Source organism: Phascolarctos cinereus, unplaced genomic scaffold (genome assembly GCF_003287225.1).
Source record: "Phascolarctos cinereus isolate Bilbo 61053 unplaced genomic scaffold, phaCin_HiC Scaffold_3;HRSCAF=262, whole genome shotgun sequence".
Lineage (NCBI taxonomy): Eukaryota > Metazoa > Chordata > Mammalia > Diprotodontia > Phascolarctidae > Phascolarctos > Phascolarctos cinereus.
In genome coordinates, this window is record NW_027555736.1 from 157,899,069 (window position 1) to 157,921,642 (window position 22,574).

The following is a 22,574-nucleotide window of genomic DNA, read 5'->3' on the forward strand; positions in this document are numbered from 1 at the left end:
AGCAAAGGAAAGCAACATTTCATGAAAGAACTTGAGATGGATCAAAGACCTGAAAGTCAGGGGGACAACAAAAACAAACTTTTCATTGTTGTGAATGTTAAAAAAACCTAGTATCTCTGGAGGCTTAAAATGTGAAAATTATATGTGAAAATTTTGGTTGTTTAAGTTATATTTCTTCACTAGGAAATTTCCTTTGTTCAAATAATTCCATGAATTAAAGATAAAATTTGGTGGGCATTTCTCACATCTGTTTACCACTCCTTAATGCATCTCTGTCTAGAACAGAATTTATAATCAGTCCTCATATTTTAGTAGATAAATATCTTCAGGTATATTATTTTAACCTTGCTTTTGTATACATATCTCTTAGAAAATATGAAAACATTTTAACTACTAATTAGCATTTTGCATTTGTAGCTTAATAGTTATTCTTTATTAAACTTGTTAGTGTGTAGGTTTTTCCTTTATCTCTATTTCATTTACTAACAGAAAGTCTTTAAAATGGTGACAAATGAGGTTCATTTCTTCATTGATCAAAGGAAGAAGCAACTTTTTTTTGTAGTTTAATGTTTTTTAGTTTTTCTTTTTAGATTAAAACTTTAAATGGATTTTTTTTAATGTGAAGCACTAAAACTTAAACTAAAAGCTTCATTACCCTATTTTGTAAAGATTTATTGGGAAGGTAAAATACTTGAGGCGTGCATTGTAAACAACATTGCCTTAGAGAAGGGAGAAGTCTTGGTATAGGAAATTAAATCAACATTCTCCATTAATCATACTACATGTCATCCCCATAGACCACTCTGGAAGTTTGTGTTGAATGTGAAGAGCCTTTAGATGTGTGAGGTCCTTAAAGGTCTAAGTAAGTCAAAGGGGAAAGAGTTTTAAAAATGCCACCATTAGCACATGAAAGAGACTTCAGAGTAGGCAGAAGAAAGCATTTGCTGTGTAGGAGCAGTTAACATTTAAAGATTTTTTTTCTAGTTTTATTTTTAAACTTCATTTTTTCACTTTTATAATATAAATTTTAAATTTGGTGCTAAAAGGATGATGGAGTTTGCTAAAATTCAGTGGTTTTATTCAATCAACAAAATATTTGAGTGTTACTCAAATATTTAAGTTTACTATGTTCAAGATCACTTGCTAGATGCTGAAGGAATAGAGGAATGAAACGATCTCTCTGTGTTTCTAGGTTTTAGAATAGAATAGCATAATAGAATTATTGGGGAAATAATTTTTATTCAGCATTTAATCAGTGTAGTGCCTGTACCCGAATGGGAAAATCAGTGCCTCAGCATTTAAAGAAATATTGCATTTGATGCTAAGGAAATATGCCTTTGCCGATAGCATACTTCTTAAATGATTTGATTCTTTGAAAGTATCTTCGGTTGTTTAACTTACGTATGTAGACTGAAGAGGGGAAAAAACAACCTTTTTTAGTTATTAAATGATGTTTCCTAAGGTTTTATATTACTTTTTGGTAAATTTTGTCAGTTTTAGCAAACATGAAATATCTTATCTCTGCCCTACCTTTCCTTATTATAGAATCCCCCCTCCTGTTAAAAAATGTTTTTCCTCAAAGCAAATCCACACTAATTCTGTGTTTATATTTTTCAGATATATTTCAATTAGCTGTTATTAGATTAATAAAAAAATAATTAGATGGACATAACCCTTTTCTTTTAGAATATATGTATTTTTTTCAGTTCATGAAATGAAAAGTATGTGAAATGCTTTAGTCTTTTGTGTATGTTGTAATGTATTCTCTCTATGTTTGATTCTTTCCCAAATCTTTACTTCATCAAATTTCAGGCAGAGTGTTTACCCACTCAACCATGACAGGTAACTTTGTTTTTCCCAAAAATGATGTTACATTATGATAACTGAAAAATTCAGTCAAGAATTAGAATGTTCCTATATAACATGTCAAATTGTTTGCCTTCTCAATGAGGGGAGGATAGGAAAAGGGAGGGAGAAAATTTGAAAGTCAAAACTTTTAGAAAATGAATGTTAAAAAATATTTACATGTAATTAGAAAAAAATAAATATTTGGAAAAAATTAAATTTAAAAAATAGGATTAGGATGTTTCCAAATTCTTGGGAAAATGAAATAGCCAATTTTGGCTACATATTTCTGTTTCCAGTTATTCATATATCATTTCTGACATAGTAACAAGTGGAAGGGGCTGTTAATCTGGGGAGTCCTTGTCAGTTGTACAAGTATTTCTGTCAACCTATTGATGTTACAAGATGTAGAAATCAGAGGTAGCTGAGGGGTAACATCTCATGAAGTATAGGCATGCTCACTGACACTTTGCTGTGGAAACACAGGGAACTCAAGATGATTGACGGATTGAGACTTGGGGGATAGACTCTTGTTGGAGAAGGAGATGCTCCTCCATGATCTGTAAAAGCATACTTACATATTAGTTCATCATTAATTCCTGTCTCTTAGATTTCAAGTATGTTGAGGAAAGAGGGAAAGAGAAGGATAAAGAAGTGAAATTGTGCTTATCTGGGTAAGGACAGTCAATCAACAGCATTTATTAAGTACTCACTACATGCCAGGCACAATACTAAGTTATGGGGATATAAAAAAAATGCAAAAATCTGGTCCCTGCCTTCAAGAACCTACCATTATGTAGGTTCTTGATCAGAGATTTTTAGCATTTTTTGTGTTATGAACCCCTTTGGCAGACTGGTGAAGACTATGGACTCCTTTTCAGCATAATGTTTTTAATGCTTTTTAATTTCATTTTTTAAAAAGATGAAATACAAAGAATTACGAAGGAAAACAATTACATTGAAATAGTTATCCATTTTTTTTTCTAAGTTCGTGGACTCCAGTTTAAGAATCTCATGAATAGCTGGGGGTAATCTCAGAGGGAAGGTGTTCGCAAAGAGGAGGACTAGGAAAGGCTTCCTGCAGAAGGTGGGATTTAAGCTGAGTCTTAAAGGAAGCCAGGAAGTAGAGTTGAGGAGAAAGAGCCTTCCTCTTTCAAATAGTTGAAAAGTCATGGAGTCAAGAGAAGGAGCAACAACAACGAGGCCAATGTTGCTGGATTGTGGAGGACTTAGAGGGGAATCAAATGAGAGACTAAAAAGGTAGAAAGAGGCCAGATTGTGAATGGAAAATTTAATATTTGTCTTTGGAGGTATTATGAAGCCCCTGGGTGTTATTTATTGAGGGATGGGTGTGTGTGTGTGTGTGTGTGTGTGTGTGTGTGTGTGTGTGTGTGTGTGTATGTGTGTGACAGACAGACAGAGAGACACCTGGTCAGACCTGTCCTTCAGGAAAATCACTTTGGCAGCTACCTGAGTGGGAGGATAGATTGGAGTAGGAAGACCCTTGAGGCAGGGAGACCACCCAAGAGGGTGTTGCAGTAGCCTAGTTGTAAAGTGGACATGAGCTTGCACTCAGCCTGAGAAGGTACCTTATAGACAATATTTGGGAGCCCCAACTCCTGTGTGTAGATCTGGCCTTCTAATCAGGGCTGCTGATTTGATCACTTTATTTTTCCTGTGTTTGTTTTGGGGCTCTTGTGAGTCCTTTTATGTCTTTTGTAATCTGTAGAATGAAATAAAAACTGCCCTTTCCCTGATATACATTTGGTACCTTGAGGACTTGTAACTTGGGACTCTTTTACTCACATTTAAGGAAACCTAGCCATGAGCTACATTGTGAGTATACTTGCTTTTCTGGGAGCATACCCAGGTGAAGGTAACAAACAGCAAAGAGACACAAACCTTCTTTGGATCAGGCCACAAAACTGAACCTGGTCTGTTCAAGTCTTTAGCAGTGCCTAAACCATGAGTTACACAAAACCAGAATAGCCTTACTATGTGTTATATAAATAGCTCTATTTTATAATCCTAGGGTTCTAGAGTTAGAACTGAAGCTGTGCTTCAGCAGCTAGGAGGCTCAGTGGATAAAGTGTTAGGCTTGGAGTCAGGAAGATGAGTCTGAGTTCAAATCTGGCCTCAGACACTTACTGTGTGACCCTGGACAAGTCACTTAACCCTGTTTGCTTCAGTTTTCTCATCTGTAAAATGAGCTGGAGAAGGAAATTACAAACCACTTCAGTGTCTTTTCTGAGAAAACTCCAAATGGGGTCATGAAGAGTCAGATACAACTGAACAAAAACAACAAAGTATACACAAGGACAACACTTCAAAAATAGTTTATAAAAATGATCCCTTATCCTGTAGTTTAACGAATAGGTTGGCTACCACCATAATTGATTTCTTTGTAATCAAAGGAGTACCATACTAATGTAAATGTATTTTAGTGTGTTTTATCAGGGCGTATATGAAATAAGAGCCTGAATGTCATTTTAAACCTTCAGATAGATGCAACTGTGTGACTTCTAGATGTAATTTTGGCAATTTAAATGATACATTTATTTTCAAAAGTCACTGAAAATCATTGACAACTTTTTTGGTAATTTTATAAAAGGTATTGTAATAGGACTTTAGGGTAATTCCAAGTTATACCCTAAAATTAATTACCTCAGCCAGTAGTATCAGCCCTATTATATAATCATTAATATTTTTCCAGTGTAGTAGTGGACACCAAAGTGGCTTACAGGAGTCAGTGAACCTCTCAAAGTATTTATCCCTTATTAGGAAATTTGGTGCTAGAAGATCTCAAATAATTACAGAAAGAAATTAACAAAATAGGACTGAGCCTCCACTCTTTATAGTCAGAAGAAGGTAATGTTTCTACCAAACTAGATCAACACTTTACCCACATTCACTGTCTGTCCTGCCTACCTTTATTCTCTTAATCTAGGCAAGCTAATAATCACCCCTAGCATAACTATCTACATTGTTCTTTTCTTTTTTTTTTTTTAATTCCTTTTTCACTCCCAATCACAAAGTGTGCTAGATAGGCTACCATTTTTGTGGCTTTTGAACTTAACTGAAGTATGCCTGTTAACATTTTACCCTAGTTAATTGTAGCAACTGGCTTAATTGCTTCAGCTGACTTGCCAGAGATGCCTTGGATGCCTTAACTCCCCATAGTATTGCAAAAAAACCCAAAAAACTTGTTGACTAGTAGTTGGTGGGATGTGAGATTAAAAACCTACCCCCATTTTGGATAAGGCTGGCTATGCATATCATTTTTTATCTAATTAGGACAGTTAATACAATTTTTCTTAGTAAGTTAAGGAGGCATATTGATCTGGACTCAGTGGGTCATTAGGTAATTATATAAATGGCATGGTAAATAGATTAATAATAGCTTAAAAGAACTATTGCATCTCCAGGAATTCAGAGCAACTGAATTCTATCCCAAACTATGGCAATGGAAAAATAGTATAACATCTTTGGGACCCAGATTCAACATCTCTGAAATAAGGAAATTGAGTTAGATGATTTCTTAAATGTTTTACTTCTATGTATAAATGGCTGACATTACTTGGAACCACTTGTAAACTTTTTATTGAAGAATACTGAAATGTTACCTTAGTAATATTAAGGGGGAAATGGGAGGAGGGGAAAGAACACATGGAACTTGAGAGTTTTTTTGAAGAAATTATAAGTTCTAAGATAAAGGGTCTAAGGATATAAGGGAGAAAACAACATACTTTTCTGAACTTTCACCTTTCCCCATCTGGATTGCCTGGCTTCCCCATTTTTAGCGTGTTTTCCTTTGTTTGTTGGTAACATACATTCCCACTCTTTTCATAAAATGACCTTTGTGGTCTCAGAAGAAAGGTCGTGGCAGATGTGACTTTAGGTTCTGACCCACAGAATATTTCAAACCTTTGGAGATTTCCAGGATTGAGGACACTGTTGAAAACTGTCTCTTTTTTCCCTAAACATTTTATATACTTGGAAAACTTAATTTTTTAATACTTTTTTTAAAATTTCACATTTCCTTTAAAATCACATTTGCTTAACCCTGGCTCTGTGTGTGGCATAGCTATTTCCATACAGTGAGCTTGACTTTCAAAAGCCTACAATGCTCCCTCTGCCACTTATGACCCCAGTGGTCTAAAATTTTAATAAGCGGCATCTGTACTGTTAATCAACAGAGCAACAGCTTTTTAGCATTCGTACAAGGAACCAAAAATGTGTCACTGTTTTTCTTTTTCTGACTGTGTCATTTTGATAAATAAATAACATTTTAGAAAAAGATATTGACTTTTTCTTAGAAGCAAATTATTGGAAAAAATAGGTACTTTATTGTTAATATGACAATTCAGACTTGGGGAATATTTTCTCTATTTCTACTGTACCTGAAGTCATTAACTGTTCATAGTGGGCAGTTAACGGCTTGCTATAAAGGAATCTCTAATTTTAATATTAACTTTTCAACAATTTACTTATATTAGAAATCATCTTATAATCAGTTTGTCTTTATACATTTTACATGCTAAAACTTCCTAAGGTCTTCTGTGATGTGTTTTAAAGAATTTTTATAAACCTTTAATGTCTTGCAGAAATTCGTGTGTTTATGGTTTACATAGAAGTAAAACTTTGGGAATTTGAATAGGCTGTTCTAGTATAGAATTAATAATATATTCTTAGCTTACATTGGTCTATAGTATACATCAAAATAAAGTTGTGACCATCAACATTTTATTATTCACTGGTATTAATATCTATTGTAGAAAAAGTTGTTATTTAGCAATATTTAAAACAAATACATCAAATGTTTGAGCTTTGAGGGTGTTATAAATATTCCAAACACAAATATTGCTTACTTTATCATTAAGATGAATTCAGTTGATAGTCAAGTGAACTTATATTTGTTTGGTACTTGAGACGAAATCCAGTCTACCTGCTGTTACCCCTCCCTTCTTGTATGCGTGCCTGTAACAGCAGACGGTTGGGATTTGGAATGAAGGTCATCACACCACAGATGTTTTTGCAATGAAACTGTGAACCTACAACAAAATCGCTGTGCTACAGGAGATGATAGATGGTATTTTCATTTTGCTTTACAAAAGGGTCAAAATGGCATGGAGAGTCCATAACAGTCCAACAGAGAAGTGTTAATCCTAAAAGGAAATTTATTTGATAGCTTCAGGGGAAGTTTTGTTGCCATGAATAGGTTCTCTCTGTCAGTTTGTAAAAATATTGTTTGTAAGATGATGTTATATGTCAGACAGTCAATATATGTGTTTTGGCAGAATAGAGCAGCTACTTAAACAGATGTTTAAGTAACATTCAGTAACATAAGGTGAGTATTACACTTTCATATACTTTTAGGTTAAATATCTCTTCTAGTGGGAAGATAAACATAATTATAAAAGCTTAGTTTTTTTTTCCCCTTCATGATGATTTAGAGTCTAATTTATTTGTGTAATTTATAGTACAGGCCTAGACTTCCTATTACCAATTACTCCAAGGCTTAATCTATATTTTTATAATTATTTTTAGGCATAATCATGTAATTTATTTAGTCAACAGTTTTTAAAATTTGCTGCAAAAGTATTCAGTAAATTATTACATGCTTGGACACCAGAAATATTATTAGGTTATAACTGTATAAATTATGTCAGTTAGGTGCTGCTGGTTTTGGTTTACTCTCTCATCCTTCCCCTACCCTCAAGGCTCCTTTGCATAATTCCATTAAACTGATTGTGTTGTGAATGGTGGACTTAATGGCAGTGTTCTCATCTTACAAAGCAGGGCCAATGAAGTATGTTCCTTCTGCTGGGCAGCAACAAAAGAAAAGCTCTCCCACCAGAAAAGAACATAAAAGGATTTTAAAAGTGTTTGTCCAAGACCCCATATCACTTTCAAATCAGCCTTTAGGAATTTGGTTATAGTACAAATCGTGCTTAGTAAATTCAGATAAAAAATTTCATCCTCAAACATAGGGCATTTGGGTATTCTAAAGTTATTTTAAAACTGTTCTTCAAAGGAAAAAGCATTAAATCCCTGTAAATGTGTGAAAATGAAAGGGCATAATGAAAAATATGGAATACTATGTGATTTTCAAAATTCCAAGGAGTTGCTGTTGTGTGTTGCTGAGGTTTTTGGTGTTTGTTTTTTTAACATTATGTTTACTGTGCTTTCATTTTGATTTTTTGATATTTTGAAAATTGAGATGATTGACAAGAAGTGCTTCAAAATATCAAATTGCCACATACATGTAATTTTTCTTTTTCACTCCCCTGTGAGAATAGATGTTTTTTATTAGGAGGTGAGTATTTTCAGATTTAGACTAATAATCAAGAGCCATTAGACATCTTATAACCCTACAGAGAATTACTTGACAGAGTAGATTCACATTAAGATGAGCATTAAATATTATCATACAATCACAAAAGTAATACTCATGAAAGAAAACATCCTTTTCTTAGATCTTTAAAATTTTAAATTGAGGGTAAAGAATGTTTTTAGTATTTAAAGGAACCATACTTTTTTTTATCCTGCATTAAGTACGGTTTATACTTTTGTCTAAGGAAGGCATAATAGTATTTTTAAATACAAATAAATTTTTATGCTAGTAAGCATTCCTGAAATGTGTAATTTGAACTATTACAAATACAACTTTTTAAAAAATTTGCAACTTTTGTTTTAATACCCTCTTGAAGTATCATAAAATTGGGCAGACCTGGAAGAACCAAACTTTCCCAAACTCATTGAAGTTTGCCGTGAAGAAGCAATTAGAATTCCACTCCATGAGCATTCATTAAATGCCTACTATGGACAAGGCTGTGTTCTGGGTGCTAAAATAAAGACAAAAAAAGGAATATATGTTCCTGCCCTCAGGGAGTTTTCATTCTCTTGAAGTATGCAACATGCAAACGGTCCAGTTTGGGTAATGCAGAAGATTAATTGGTTCAATTTATGTTACTGTACTTATATATGACATTTTAAAGAATAGTATTTCAGTCAGCTTTCCTTTTCCCACCCATTCCTCTTAGCTATTCCTCTCAACTTCTGTTGCTCAGAGCAGATCCTGGCTAGCCCCAGATTCTGTGTCAAAGGCCATGACCCAGATGTCACAGCAGCTCGGCCTCTTCTCTGAATAATTATATGGAGTTTATTGTTTGAAGAGGCAAGCTTGGGGGCAGTGCAGTCACCCTGGAAAGCCAAACCAGTGAGCTCCACAGACAGACTGCACCAAACAATGGACCTGTAGGTTAAATAAAACCCAGAAGCACAAAAGATTAAATTAAAGATGGACATTTGGCCAGACACTAAGTTATATACTCTTCAAACTTATTATCCTTATTTCTTTCACCCTTCATGTTTATTCTGGATTATTCTTACTTCAATTAACATGATACTTTTAGGTATGTAATTTTTAAAATTATAATATATACAACCTCAAATCACTTTAGTTTTCACAACAATCCTTGCAGAGTTTTACTGTACTTATGAAAGTCTATTAGTTTTGCTGCTATTTAAATGGCCATTTATAAGAGTAGCAATTTTAAGTGAGGATGATAATTATTATGATTTTTTAAAAATATATATATTTGCAAGGCTGTTTAGTTGTTTCAAACGTATACAGGCAATCAGCATAAGGCAGTATTTTTTTCCTAAAAATGGAACTCTCTGTACGTTGAATGAAGGAGGCAGTCAATTGTCCTAAAATTATTGCATTGCCTTATTTACTTTCAGACTTAAGGCTTTTTTTTCCCCTTACACATGCACCACTACCGAGGAATTTTGAAATCAGCTTGGAAAGGGAGTACTTTCATTTTTTTTTTATCATTATTGAATTAAAAGGCAACTTGACACTGGAGTTAGAAGCACTCACTGCTCTGGGAAGGAGGGAATTTTCCCCCCATGGTTCTGACCTGAGATTCTTTCTTAATTTTATCTAGCCCAACCTGTTGTCTCTGGTCTGGTTCTTCTCAAGGCTTTTGGAGCCTCACAAACATGCAGCAACTGAAAGAAACAATGGCAAGGTTTTAGTGACAGCAATATTATCCTTTCTCGTTGTTATGGATAAGTACTATGCACGAAATTGTTTCCTATTATGCATTTTCTAGAAAACTAAACTTTTGGTATTAGGGGGTCTAAAAATTTCTAGGTTGAGGCTCATCATTTTTGCAATCATACCAAGTCAGTAGATTGCCTTGCAAAGTTTTGGGGGTAAAAGCAGGGTCTGAGGATTCTCCATTAAATCTACTCATGATCTTTACCTTTAAAATAATGAATGTGTAAAAATAAAGAATTTTCTAAAATGATATGAGATAAAGTTTCTAAAGCAAAAGTAAGTCAGTCATCACTGATGATCACTCTGAAAATGCTGTTTTGTTGTTGGTGGTGGTGGTGGTGGTATTTAGTTTAAAACTAGAATTTATATTTTTGGCTAAGGCCCTAAAAGATTTCTTCCTGCCCAGGAAGCAAGCCAAAAAGATCTGAGTCAGTTTGTCACAAAGGCAATTTACTCGGTACTAGAAACTAATATTCAGAGCTCATTGACTTTTAATTAACAAATGCTTCTTACAGACTTGGTGATCCAATTTCTCAGGCCACGCTGAGAGGGAGAACAGCTAAATAAAAGTACGCACAGTAGAGAACTTCACATGAGCACCATCTAGTGGCAAAAAATGTAACTCATTAAAAGAAGAATGATGGGGGAGATTGTTCATTGGATTTTTGTTCCACATTTTCTATGATATTGCCTCAAAAACATGATAGAACAGACCCTGTTTTACTAAAGTTCTTACTAGGATACTTGAAGGGCTAATTAAAGAGCTACTTAATGTATTGAAGTAATATTAAATTTAAGTGTGTGTATATATATGTATGTACATATAGAGTATGTATATATTTGTGTATGTATGTATGTATGTATATGTGTGTATGTAAAATGTGTGTATGTATGTATGTGGAATTAGCCAAATGAGCAATATATTTTGAAATAATAGTAATAATGATTCATGGGGTGCAGTGGATAAATCACTGCGCTTGGAACCAAAAAGACTCATCTTCATGAATTCAGATCTGTCCTCAGACATTTACTAGTTGTGTGACCCTGGGCAAGTTACCTAATCCTGTTTGTCAATTTTTTCATCTGTAAAATGAGCTGGCGAAGGAAATAGCAAACCACTCCAATATCTTTGCCAAGAAAACCCCAAAATGGGGTCACAAAGAGTTGGACATGACTAAAACAGACTTAACAACAGTAAAAATAATAATTTGCGTTTCTTTGGTGCTTTAGAATTTATAGATATTTTATTTTATTAGTCTCCCCTTATATTTTTCTTGTTTTTTGTTAATCAAAGGTGCATGATGACACCCATTGGTTTAAAAAAAAAAAAGCAGTATGACTACCACATTTAGTTAGTCCATTGTGCTTAATTGTTTACGGCTTTTTGTTTTGCTCTTCAAACTCCTTTCTGTTATGAAACAATTCACTTTTATGTGATTTAATTTCATAATCACAATCTTAGACCACAAATAATTTTTCCTACTGTGTTAAACAGAATTACTAGAGAGAATCTTTAAGAACTGTTTGCCCATACTTTATACACAATAATGGTGATATCTGTTGTCCTTTACCAAAGTCAGTCAGTAGGCATTTTTAAGTGCCTACTTTGTGTCAGATACTGTGATTAACGCTGGAGATACAGAGAAAGACAAAAGACAGTTGTTGTTCTAAAAGAGTCCATAGTCTAACCAAGGAGACAACATGAAAAAACTATACAGACAAGATTTATACAAGATAAGTTGAAGATAATCAATAAAACGAAGGAATAGTATTAAGGTGGTTCAAGAAAGGTTTCTCATAGAAGATGGGTTTTTCACTTGGACTTGAAGCCAGAGAATACAAGAGGTGGAGAGGAGGAATGAGAGTATTCCAGGCATAGGAAACAACCATTGAAAATGGCCAGAGTCTGAGGAAATTGGAATGTCTTGTGCAAAGAACAACAAAGAGGCCAGAAGTAACTCTGAGGATGACAAATGGTTTTGGAAAATGTCTTTTAAGAATACATTTTTATTGGTATCTTTTTTTATCGCTTATATTTCTCTTCCTTCTTTCTTTGCCAGACAACCATCCTTTATAACAAAGAATGAGGGAGGAATAAAAGAAAAAAAAACTTTAGCAAAACTAACCAGTACACTGGAAAAGTCTGACGTTATCTGTCGAGTTCCATGTCCATAATCTCCTACTTCTGCAAAAAAGAGGAGTTGACTTCTTGTGTCTTCTTTGGGACCAAATTTGATTATTACAGTTGTACAGCATTCAGTTTTAATTGATTTGTTGTTGTTCTTTCCATTTACATTGTTGTAGTCATTGTGTTTATTGTTTTCCTGCTTTTTGCTACTTTGCTTCAATTCCTACATCTTCCTAGGCTTCTCTGTATTCATAATATTCATCATTTCTTACAGCACATTTAATATTCCTTTACATTTACTTACCATGATTTGTTTAGCCATTTCTTTGCTCCTATAAAAAAAAGTGATGCTATAAATATTTTGGTGTAGAGGGGGCCTTTTTATACTGACCTCTTTGTATTATAAGCCTAGCAATGGAATCTCTGGGTTAAAGGATTTGGACATTTTAATCTTCTTTGCATACTTTTAAATTGCTTTTCAGAATAATTGGACCAATTTGTAAGTGTTATTTCACAACCTCTTCAAAACTAAATTCTTTTTTGATCATTTTTGCCAATTTGCTGGATGTGAGGTGACACTTCAGAGATAGTTCGATTTTGAGTGAATTTTTAAAATTCATGAGCTCTAAATATATGCAAAGTGCTATGCTAAGCCTTGGAGATACAAAAAGAAATGCAAGGTAGTTCCTGGTCTCAAGAAGCTCACAGTCTCATGGGGGAGACAACACAGATAGGAGGAGTAAGTCACAAGTCATATGGAAAAGCCTAATGGTCCTTAGGGTACAGCGTCTGATCAAACCCATTCCTGAGCAAGAGTCTACTCCATTTTCCAGTCTGCCCACCATGTAGGAGTCAAATTGATATTCCTAGACTGCAGCTCTGACCGTGTCACTTCCCTGTTCAAGAAGTTTTAAGTGGCTCCTGTTGCCTCTGGGATAAGATACAGTTCCTCCATTTTAAGCTCTTAATAGTTTAACTTTCTAAATTGATAGGACATTACTCTGTATCACACAATCTAGACTATGGGCTCTTCTATCTGTGACCTAGCTCCTGCTTCCCTTCCCTCCTACAGCTGTTCTTTCCCCATCCCCTGACCCTCAATGCTCTCCTTCCTCACTTTTCCCTCATAAAATCCCCAGCTTCCTTCAAACACAGTTTAGGCTCCACTCCTTATAGGCCTGCAGAGGGAGCTAATAATCAGTCATTACAATAAATACAGCTATCATCTGAATAGATAGCCTGGTAGGTTAACTTTGGGGTCAGAAATGAACATTTTTTTTTAAAGATTGGAGAAAGCATTTATTTTTGTGCCAGGTACCACTAAGCACTTTGAATAAAAATACAAGCAAAAAGATGGTCCGTGTCCTTGAGAAGCTTACATTCTTTTTTTAAAAATGTTTTTACTGGTGTCTTCTATTTACATCATCCTAGTTATCTCTGTGTATTTTCCCCTTCCCTTCCCAGAGAGCCATTCCATATGACAAATAGCATTTTTAAGACAAAAAAAGGAAAGAAAAGAAGAAAAAAATCAGCACAGCTTATCAATACATGGACAAAGTATGAAAATATATGCAGTATGTAATACCTGTGGAGCTTGTGAGTTGGAGGTGTCCTCTCTTCATTCGTGTCATGCTTGATCTTTATAATTTTGTTACACTCACTTTTGATTTTTTTCATGTGGTGGTTTTTTCCATTTACTTTATAGTCAGGGTGTATATTTTTTACTTGGCTCTGCTTACTTCACTCTGCAAAGTATGGACAATAAAAGAAACTTCTTAGGATGGTTTCTATTCTCCCAGCACTAGTCTCCCAGACTTCCAAAACATGATGGAAAAGTAGAAAAGATGTGTAAACAGGGATTTCACCAAGTAGCCTCAGGCATGATGAACTTCAGACCATAGCAAGAAGAGGGAATTCATCATAGTCTTGCAAGAGGGTATTCTCAGGACAAGCATACCATTACCCCAGCTTCTCTCACTGGGATTCATGAGTCCAATGCCTTTCTGCTATTCTCTTGGTTCTAAGTGTTCGGTGGTCCTTCACTCTAAGCATGTATAGGATAGCTCAGATATCTCATAGAAAGAGGTGGAGTCCTACTCAAGTGGGTTTGATTGATTTCTCCACCTCTGAGGCCACAGACAAAGAAGTGCTAATCAGCTGGGAAACTGGAAGTATCTGGCTTGAATGGTTCTATGTATAGAAGATGCTGGATTTGGGGAATTCCAGAAAAGACGCAAGAAACAGGGACAGAGTATGGCTAGGTAATAGATAGCATACTGAATTAAGAAAGACCAGGACCAAATGTCCCAGAAGTTTTTCTAGACTACAACAATCTTGTAGGTAAACTAACTTCATATTCTAATTTTATTAGGCCCAAGTAACCTATTCAAAGTATTCTTTCATTAGTACTATTTGTGGCACTGTTTGTGGATCATAAAGAAATGTGTGGGTTAAATAAAATGAAAAATGATAGCTTGGACTTCTTGCTAAGATGCCTGTCTAAACAGGAGGTCTAATCAGTTCCCATATATCTACTCCAGAAAAAACCAAGAAGTTTGCATAACAGTGAATAAGTGATTCCGAAATCTGATAAGAAACTATAGTAGGTGACCTCTTCCACCCCAGAATTGCACAAAAAAAAATCAACCAGAAGCCAAATGTAAATAGGAAAGGGGTACCCTCAACAGGCCCCAGGTGAGGTCCCTAACATACTGTCCTGAGATGCTAGAAAGGGCCTTGGAGAGCTATCCCTCTGATTCTCAAATATCCAGGGGGACCAAGCCATTGGATGTGAAATTCAGCCCAAGAACCTGGGGGTGAGACCAAGCAGGGCCAACTATCCCACCTAAAAGTTCAGCATGAGGCAGAATTTGACCCTGGTACAAACTGCCAATTTCTGGAACTAAAACTGAGGAGATGAGTAAAAGAAAATTTAGTATCAAAATTTTTTGCAAATCTAACTCCAGAACTAAAATTAGAGACTCAAAAGAAAGGAAAATATTTTTTCCACAAGGAGGACCTAGAAGAAATGAAGTAAGAGACAAATTATATAAAAGTTCCTGAGGAAGGAATTAGAATGAGATTGAGTAGCTCAGAAGAGAAAATGGTAAACTTTACTCAAGTAAAAGAATTCCTGAAAACTATAATAGACCAAACAGAAATCAGTCACTCCATGAGATAGCAAGAAAATTATAACAAAATCAAAAGCTTAAATTTTAAAAAAAATCTGATATTTAAAAAAAACCCTGACCTAGAAAACAGATCAAAGAGAAATAACTTAAGAATCATTTGTATTCCCTCTAAATTATGATTTTTTAAAAAAGCCTAGACACTATATTGCAAGAAATCATAAATGAAAACCACTTGGACCTGTTAGAGCCAGAGGGCCAAGCAAATCTAGATCATAAGCAAAATAAACTTCATAATACTGAAAGGTGTGCATGAGGAGGGAGGAAAAAGAGAAAAAAAAGAATTAGAATCTAAAGGAGTGTTTTAGATTACCTCTTAGACAGTTGTGGAGTATTTGAGCAAATCATGGTATGTTAATGTAATGGAATACTATATGTGGAGTGTCAAAAGAGATAATTTCAGAGAATCCCTTATAGTATGAATTAACACAGTGAGGTGAACAAAATCAAGAGAACAATTTATACAAGAACAACAATATTATAAAGGAGAATAACTTTGAACTCTGATCAAAACAATGAGCAACTGTATCTCCAGAAGAACTATGATGAAGCATGTTACCTACTTCCTCAGACGAGCTGATGGGCACAAGTTGAAAAAAGAGATTGACACTTCTGGACACGGATCCAGTGTGGATTCATTTTGCTTAACTGTTTTTATTTGTTATAAGATTTCTTTGAAAATTGTTTTCCCCTTTCTCTTGGTTGTGGGTTAGGTTAGCAAGTGATGCCAAAAACGGGAACCTTTGAAATACTTTAAAGTATTCACAGAAGAGAATAGAAAGAAGTTCAGAAGGAAACACAATCAGGACAGATTTGAAAGTAATAGGATTTATTATATAGTTATGTGTTTATATTTTTTTAAAGGAAGCATTTTGAAATGGAGATTCATGTTTTCATATAGATTTCTCTTTTTTGTGTTCTGTGTGTATGGAAGTGATTTTCTTAAAGTATTTAAATTTAGACTAACAAGATGTTTTTTTAATGATAGCCAGACAATCTCATTTTACCAAAGATAAAGATGAAAAGACAAAATAGGTGAGTCATTAGGTACTACCGAAAAAGGAGGAGGAGGAGGAGGAGGAATATCACATCTGGGGAAGAAATTTTATGAGTCAAAAAAATTCCTTTAAATCAAAATCTCAGAAAGCTCTTGCAATAATTTTGTAAGTCTGAAATTTGCTCCTGTATCTGTTCTTTTCTCTGTAGATCCAAGAAGGAAATATCATGTGAGGCTGATGGCATATAACAATATGGAAGATGGTTATCAGGCAGACCAAACAGTCAGTACTCCAGGATGTGTTTGTAAGTACTCAGTTTCCATGAAATAATTTTGCAAAGTTTTTGTAAAGACTGTACTTTTTTTTTTAAGAAAAGAGATAGTTTTAAGAACCTTTGATAGTTAAAGAACCTTTTAAAGATCTATTTCTGTTTTGGTTTGTATCTTACATTACACAGAAGTTTAGTTAAGGAAAGTAATGAGGAATGGTTTTTTGATTGCCTACTAATGTATTTAATACTAAAACTAATTTTCTCATACAGACCATTGTGCAATTTCATCAAGATCAAAGAATATATAGTTTTTAGCCAGAGTTCCACTATTTACTGACTCTCTGAATGACCTTGGCAAGCCTCTTAATATATAGTATATTAACAACATATTATTAATATTTTCTGTTTTCCACTCAAAGTAATGATACCTCCTTCTTTATTGGGCTAATAGAAGAGTAATTGAGATTTAAATATGATAGTGTTTGTATTGTACTTCTTGGAAGAAAGGTACAAAACTGTCTTTGAGAGGTGGTGGTGTTATGACTTTGCTGTAGTCTTAACTAATTTTTTTGTTGCTTACAAAACAGTATTGTCTTTTTTAAAAATAGCTGTTCGCGATCGTATGGTTCCTCCACCACCACCACCTCATCATCTGTATGCAAAGACTAATACCTCATCTTCTATCTACCTGCATTGGGGGAGGCCTGCATTTACCTCTGCACAGATAATTAACTACACCATCCGCTGTAACCCTGTGGGCCTTCAGAATGCTTCTTTGGTTCAGTACTTCCAAACGTATGTAGCTTCTATTAATGGTTTATTCTCTTTTCCCATTTGCACATACTTGTTCCATCATCTTTAATTAGTCCCTAATATTCATTTTGGGTTTTCTGCCTCCTGGCCATATTTAGTCGTTCAGTATTGTGCTTACAATGGGTTAGGCACTATGCTACATGCCCAACAGAAAAAAAAAAGGCAAAAGCAGGGTCCCTGTTCTCAAGGAGCTCACATTCTAATGAAGAAGATACCATGTCAAAATATATGTGTGTATTCACATATATGTATACATGTGTATGTATGTGCATATGTGTGTATGTGAATACACACACAGTACAAATGGAAAGTAATCTCAGAGGAAAGGCACTAGCAGTGAAAAGGACTAGGAAAGATCTCTAATTGTAGGACATGATTTGTTTTTTAATATTCCTAAATCATTCAGCTCATATGAGTGGTAGATTAAAGATAGTTGCTGTTTCTCTCATAAATGGAAGAGCTAAATTAGAACTAAGAATATATTAAAGAACTGTGTTCAGAATCAGGAAATTACTAAATGTATTATTGGATTTTTTTTGTTGTTATTACTTGACAAGTTTAAAACATGTAAATCAATGTTAGGTCCACTAGATTATATATTACTAGCCAAGATACCATGATTATTTTTAACTTTGAACTTAACATCTTTAATGGGAAATCCCCGCCCCAAAAAAGGGACTTTAATATTGATGTGAGGAAAAGAAGATGTACCCTTATTTTAGGCTTTCTTTGTTGTGAGACATTGTCCTATGTACATGGGAAAGCTGATTTGACCCTCAGTATAACTGAGTTTGTGATACAGTAATCCCTTTATGTGGGGACTGATTATATTGTTGATTTCCTCTCTCTGACAGCAAACCTCCGGGTTCATTGTTACATTCATGGAGATTTATTTTATTCTAATAGAACTCACTATAAGGATAATATGAACGGGAAGGAATAGAAGTAATGTTTCCTTTGTATTGATTAGAAGTGTTGAAAAGTCTGATTTTGTGAATCGTGAGCTATCATTATTAACAAATCTATTGTTTATTAACATAGATCAGAAACTCATATGTTGGTTCAAAGCCTAGAACCAAATACCAAATATGAATTTGCTGTTCGTTTGTATGTGGATCAGCTTTCCAGTCCCTGGAGCCCTGTAGTTTACCATTCGACACTTCCAGAAGGTAACGAAATGTCATCTTGTATATATGTTCTGTCCAAATTGACAACTTAGAATGCAACTGTTTTTAGGCAGGTACTTTCATAGTTGCTACCCATCAGATTGTTTTTTGACTGATAGAACAATTTTAGAAATACGTTGAAGGTAATGCATTTCTCCCTCAGATGCTCTGAGATTGTAGTTTATACTCAGAGTTCATGTCTGTATGGATAGTTTTGGGACATCTTAAATACCAAACTGAACTCATTTTTATTAAAGTCTTTCTTAAAATATAAAACTGAAATGGTGTAAGCACCACAGAGTACAGTAGAATTATATAGCTTACTGTGATTTTTAAACATTTTGTTTATTATATTAATACGTCAATATTATATGTACATATTATAATAATGTAATCATAAAGTTCTGTGCACTTTTAAGTAGCCCTGTCATACTGTTAACTCATAATAACTGTAGTCAATTAAAACTTGATGCCTCAGTATTGAGATAAAATACCAATTTATAGTAGAACTGATCCCCCTCTATTCAAACTTCCCCTAGAGTATGATGAAGTATTTTGGTCTCAAAGGCTATGTCTTTTCTGTACTTGCTAGATTAACATGAACAAATATATTATTCATCTTAGAAAAAGGCTTACTTTGGTAAATTATATGGTAATATAAAATATTAAAGGGCATTTTAAAAAGCACAAAAATAATTAGCTTTCAGAGCAGAGTAAACAGTCAGTTTATCATTTTGTAAGGTCCAACATGCACCATTTTCATAAGCCAGCAGTTTATAGAAATTTGTGATCTGGTAAATTAAACCAGAAGTATCAGCATAGGAGCAATTAATTCATTTACTGATCAACAGTCTTAGGTAATCGCAAGTTAACACAAAAGCACGTGCATACATATATGTTACATTTGTGTTTACTCTGTAACTCTGTGCTCAAAGCTAGTTATTAATTAATGAGAAATAACTTATATAATATTTCCTTCAGCTGCTTTTTTATTTTAGATTGGCACATTTTTATAAAATAGGGTCCATAAGCAGACTGCAGGTATAGCAGTACCAAATGGAATAATAGATGCTTGTAGTTCATTTGAATATAATCTTTACAAATAGTGCTGTAATGAGAAGAAAGGCTCCATTGTCATACTATATAGTTGCCCTTTCAATGAGCAAACAGCAAAAACATCTTTAGCAACCCCTTCTGATAGAACAATTCATGTAATTCTCTCTTTAGCTTTTTAAAATTTTCTTAAATTTGAGGAGTGTCTGAAGATAAATAACTTGCCTAGGGTCACACAACCAGCATGTGTCAGAAGCACCAGATTGCCCTCATTAGACCCATCCCTCCTCTCCCATGCCATACTACTTCCTGCCCCTTTGTTGATTTTTGCAGATTTATAATGCTAGAATTTTTTTCTGAGTTTTTTTCCCTTTGTACTTTGTTGTTCCCTCTTGCACTCTATGCCAGTGTTGAGGAGATTACGTATTGAATGAGCCAGCCAGCCTCTTCTATTCAAAAATTTTTGTGCTTCGGTTTAAGTCTCAAAAAGACATGTGTGAAATGAAATTTACCCAATGGTCTTCTTAAGATTTTATTTTGAGCCTTTGATAGTGATTTCCAGATGCTTAATTTTTCTCCTAAGTATATCAGCTAAAGTAATTTCAATACCAATGAACGACTTTCCCCTAGTAATATTGTAAATTTTTGTGTGTGCATAGCACCAACAGGCCCACCAGTTGGAGTGAAGGTGACTTTGATAGAGGATGACACTGCTTTAGTTTCTTGGAAACCCCCTGATGGTCCAGAAGCAGTTGTGACTCGTTACACTATCCTATATGCTTCTAGGAAAGCATGGATTGCTGGAGAGTGGCAAGTTCTACATCGAGAAGGTAAATATGATCATAATTGGCAAGAACTGGGAAAAAGTTAACAGTTAATCTATGATAGGATTATCTATTTTGTCAAAATGATTGATATTCTGAAGATTTGTTTTTAATTCAGTTTTCAAAACTATATTGATAATTCTTTATAAATTTTGAATTTACATTTTCTCTGCATTTGGGCAATTCCTAACAGCTCTTTTTGTAGATGCCTGGCTACTATATATCGTTGTACATAAACAACAAAGCAGCATTAACTTATATCTCACTTATTCAGGTTCATAGAGGCTTTGTACTGTGGAAAAAAAAAAAACTTCATGAGCAAATTGGTAGTATAATTAAGATTTCACCTAATTAAGAAAATGTATTTCAGAAGAGGTTATACACATGTATTATAAAAAGTCCATGTAATTTTAGTGTAAGCAGAGGACAGCCCTCAGAGTCCATTGCTAGATGGTAAGGGCTTAGGTTTACCAGACAAGCTAAAAGCAATGGGCCCTTTGCTGAGGATGTTTAAGGGAAGGGCACATGTTGCAACAAAAGAAATCCAAGGAAGCAAAAGGCAATAGACAATAAGAGAATCAATCAATAAAAATTTCTTAGGTGCTTGCTATGTGCCAGCCAGATAATGTGTTAGGCAGCTAGGATACAAATAGAAAATCGAGATGGTCTCTACTCTCAAATAGCTTCTGTTCAATTTGCAAAGATACTGGAGTGGTTTTCTGTTTCCTTCTCCAGTATATTCAGGCAAACAGAGGTTAAGTGATTAGACTAGTGTCACTCAGTAGGTTTCTGAGGCTGGATTTGAGCTCAGGTCTTCCTGACTCCCAGCCCAGCCTTTTGTCCACTGAACCACTTATCTGCCTCTCTATTCAATTAGGGGAATACAACTTACTTGTGAGATATGTACATAATAAACACCAAGTGATTAGGGTAACTTAGGGATTTTTGGAAAGGCCTCTTAATAGGAAGTATCACTTAAACTGAGCCTTGAAAAGACCTGTAGTTCCTAAGTGGCCCAGTTTAAAAAGAAAGGTTATATTTCAAGGATAGAGGACAGTTTATGCCAGGGCATAGAGATAGGAGGTAAGTCATCACATAGGAAATATAGGCTGGTGTGGCTGGCATGGCCAGTGTGTAGGAGGGATATTGTTTGTGAACTACTTGAAAAGAGTCAGATTATAAACAACTATAGGTGATATACAGGGGAGCTTGCATTTTGCCTTAAAGACTATAGGTGGCCACTAAAGTTTCTTAAGCATATGGGTGGCATGGTCACTAGGTCATACGTGGAAGAGTACTAGATAGTCCCCTGACCACTCTTTACACTGGGACCAAGACAGATGCTTTCAGACTAGGGTAGTCCCTAACAGTGGGACTGGGACTCACATTTCCAAACTAGGTAAGAATAACAATAATAGCAGCTAGCATTTATGTAGCACTTTAAGGTTTGCAAAGTATTTTACAAATATTGTCTCAGTTTATCCTCACAACAACCCTGGGATGCAGGTGCAATTATTATCCTCATTTTATAGATGAGGAAACTGAGGCTAGGAGAGTTTAGTGACTTCTCCAGGGTCACACAGCTAGTAAGTGTCTAAGCTAGATTTGAACTTAGGTCTTCCTGACTCCGGGCCCACCACTCTATCCATTGTACCACCTAGCTGCCCAGTAGTCCACCAATACTCTTCTGACACCTCCAGGCACGTGGATTTTCTTTCTCCCCTTTCCTCCTCCCTTTCGTTTTCACACATTCTCTCTCTCACCTTCCTCCTTTCTTGCTATTGTTTTTCTCCTTCCTTCTCCCTCCCAAGGCCTTGGGAGGGAGAAGAAAGGAATGTCACCACTGAGTTTCCACCACAGTGTTCTTTAGGTCATGTCTGAAAGAAGTTACATTATTCTAGGACCATGGGATCCATAGCTCATGGCAGCTCTGGAGTCAGCTTAGGATAATTACATCTTCAAAATCAGATATAAGGAAGAGGGGGTGCCCAACGCAGTTGTCTTATTGGTTTCTGGCTCCAGGGTCACAGGCAGGGAGGTTTCAATTACCTAAGAAACCAGAAGTTCCCCCCCCCCCAAAAAAAAGAAACCAGAAGTTTCTAGCTAGGATTATGCCAAGTGTAGAAAGTTCCAGAGAAGAGGCTGAGAAGAGATATCGTGATCAGGCAAGAGGAGACATAACTAAGGAATAGATAGCCTATTAGCGAAAGACTAGGTCAG

The 22,574-nt window shown here is 35.0% G+C and overlaps 1 protein-coding gene across 1 annotated transcript in view; it reads left to right on the forward strand.

The window, feature by feature from the left end:
- Window positions 1–22,574, forward strand: part of PRTG (protogenin) — a 134,363-nt gene that overhangs the window by 92,224 nt on the left and 19,565 nt on the right. The window contains exons 12-15 of the mRNA XM_020981348.2: window positions 16,436–16,531; window positions 17,107–17,293; window positions 18,353–18,480; window positions 20,190–20,360. Of these exons, the coding sequence (XP_020837007.1) occupies window positions 16,436–16,531; window positions 17,107–17,293; window positions 18,353–18,480; window positions 20,190–20,360 (582 nt within the window). The remainder of the gene's footprint in view (window positions 1–16,435; window positions 16,532–17,106; window positions 17,294–18,352; window positions 18,481–20,189; window positions 20,361–22,574) is intronic.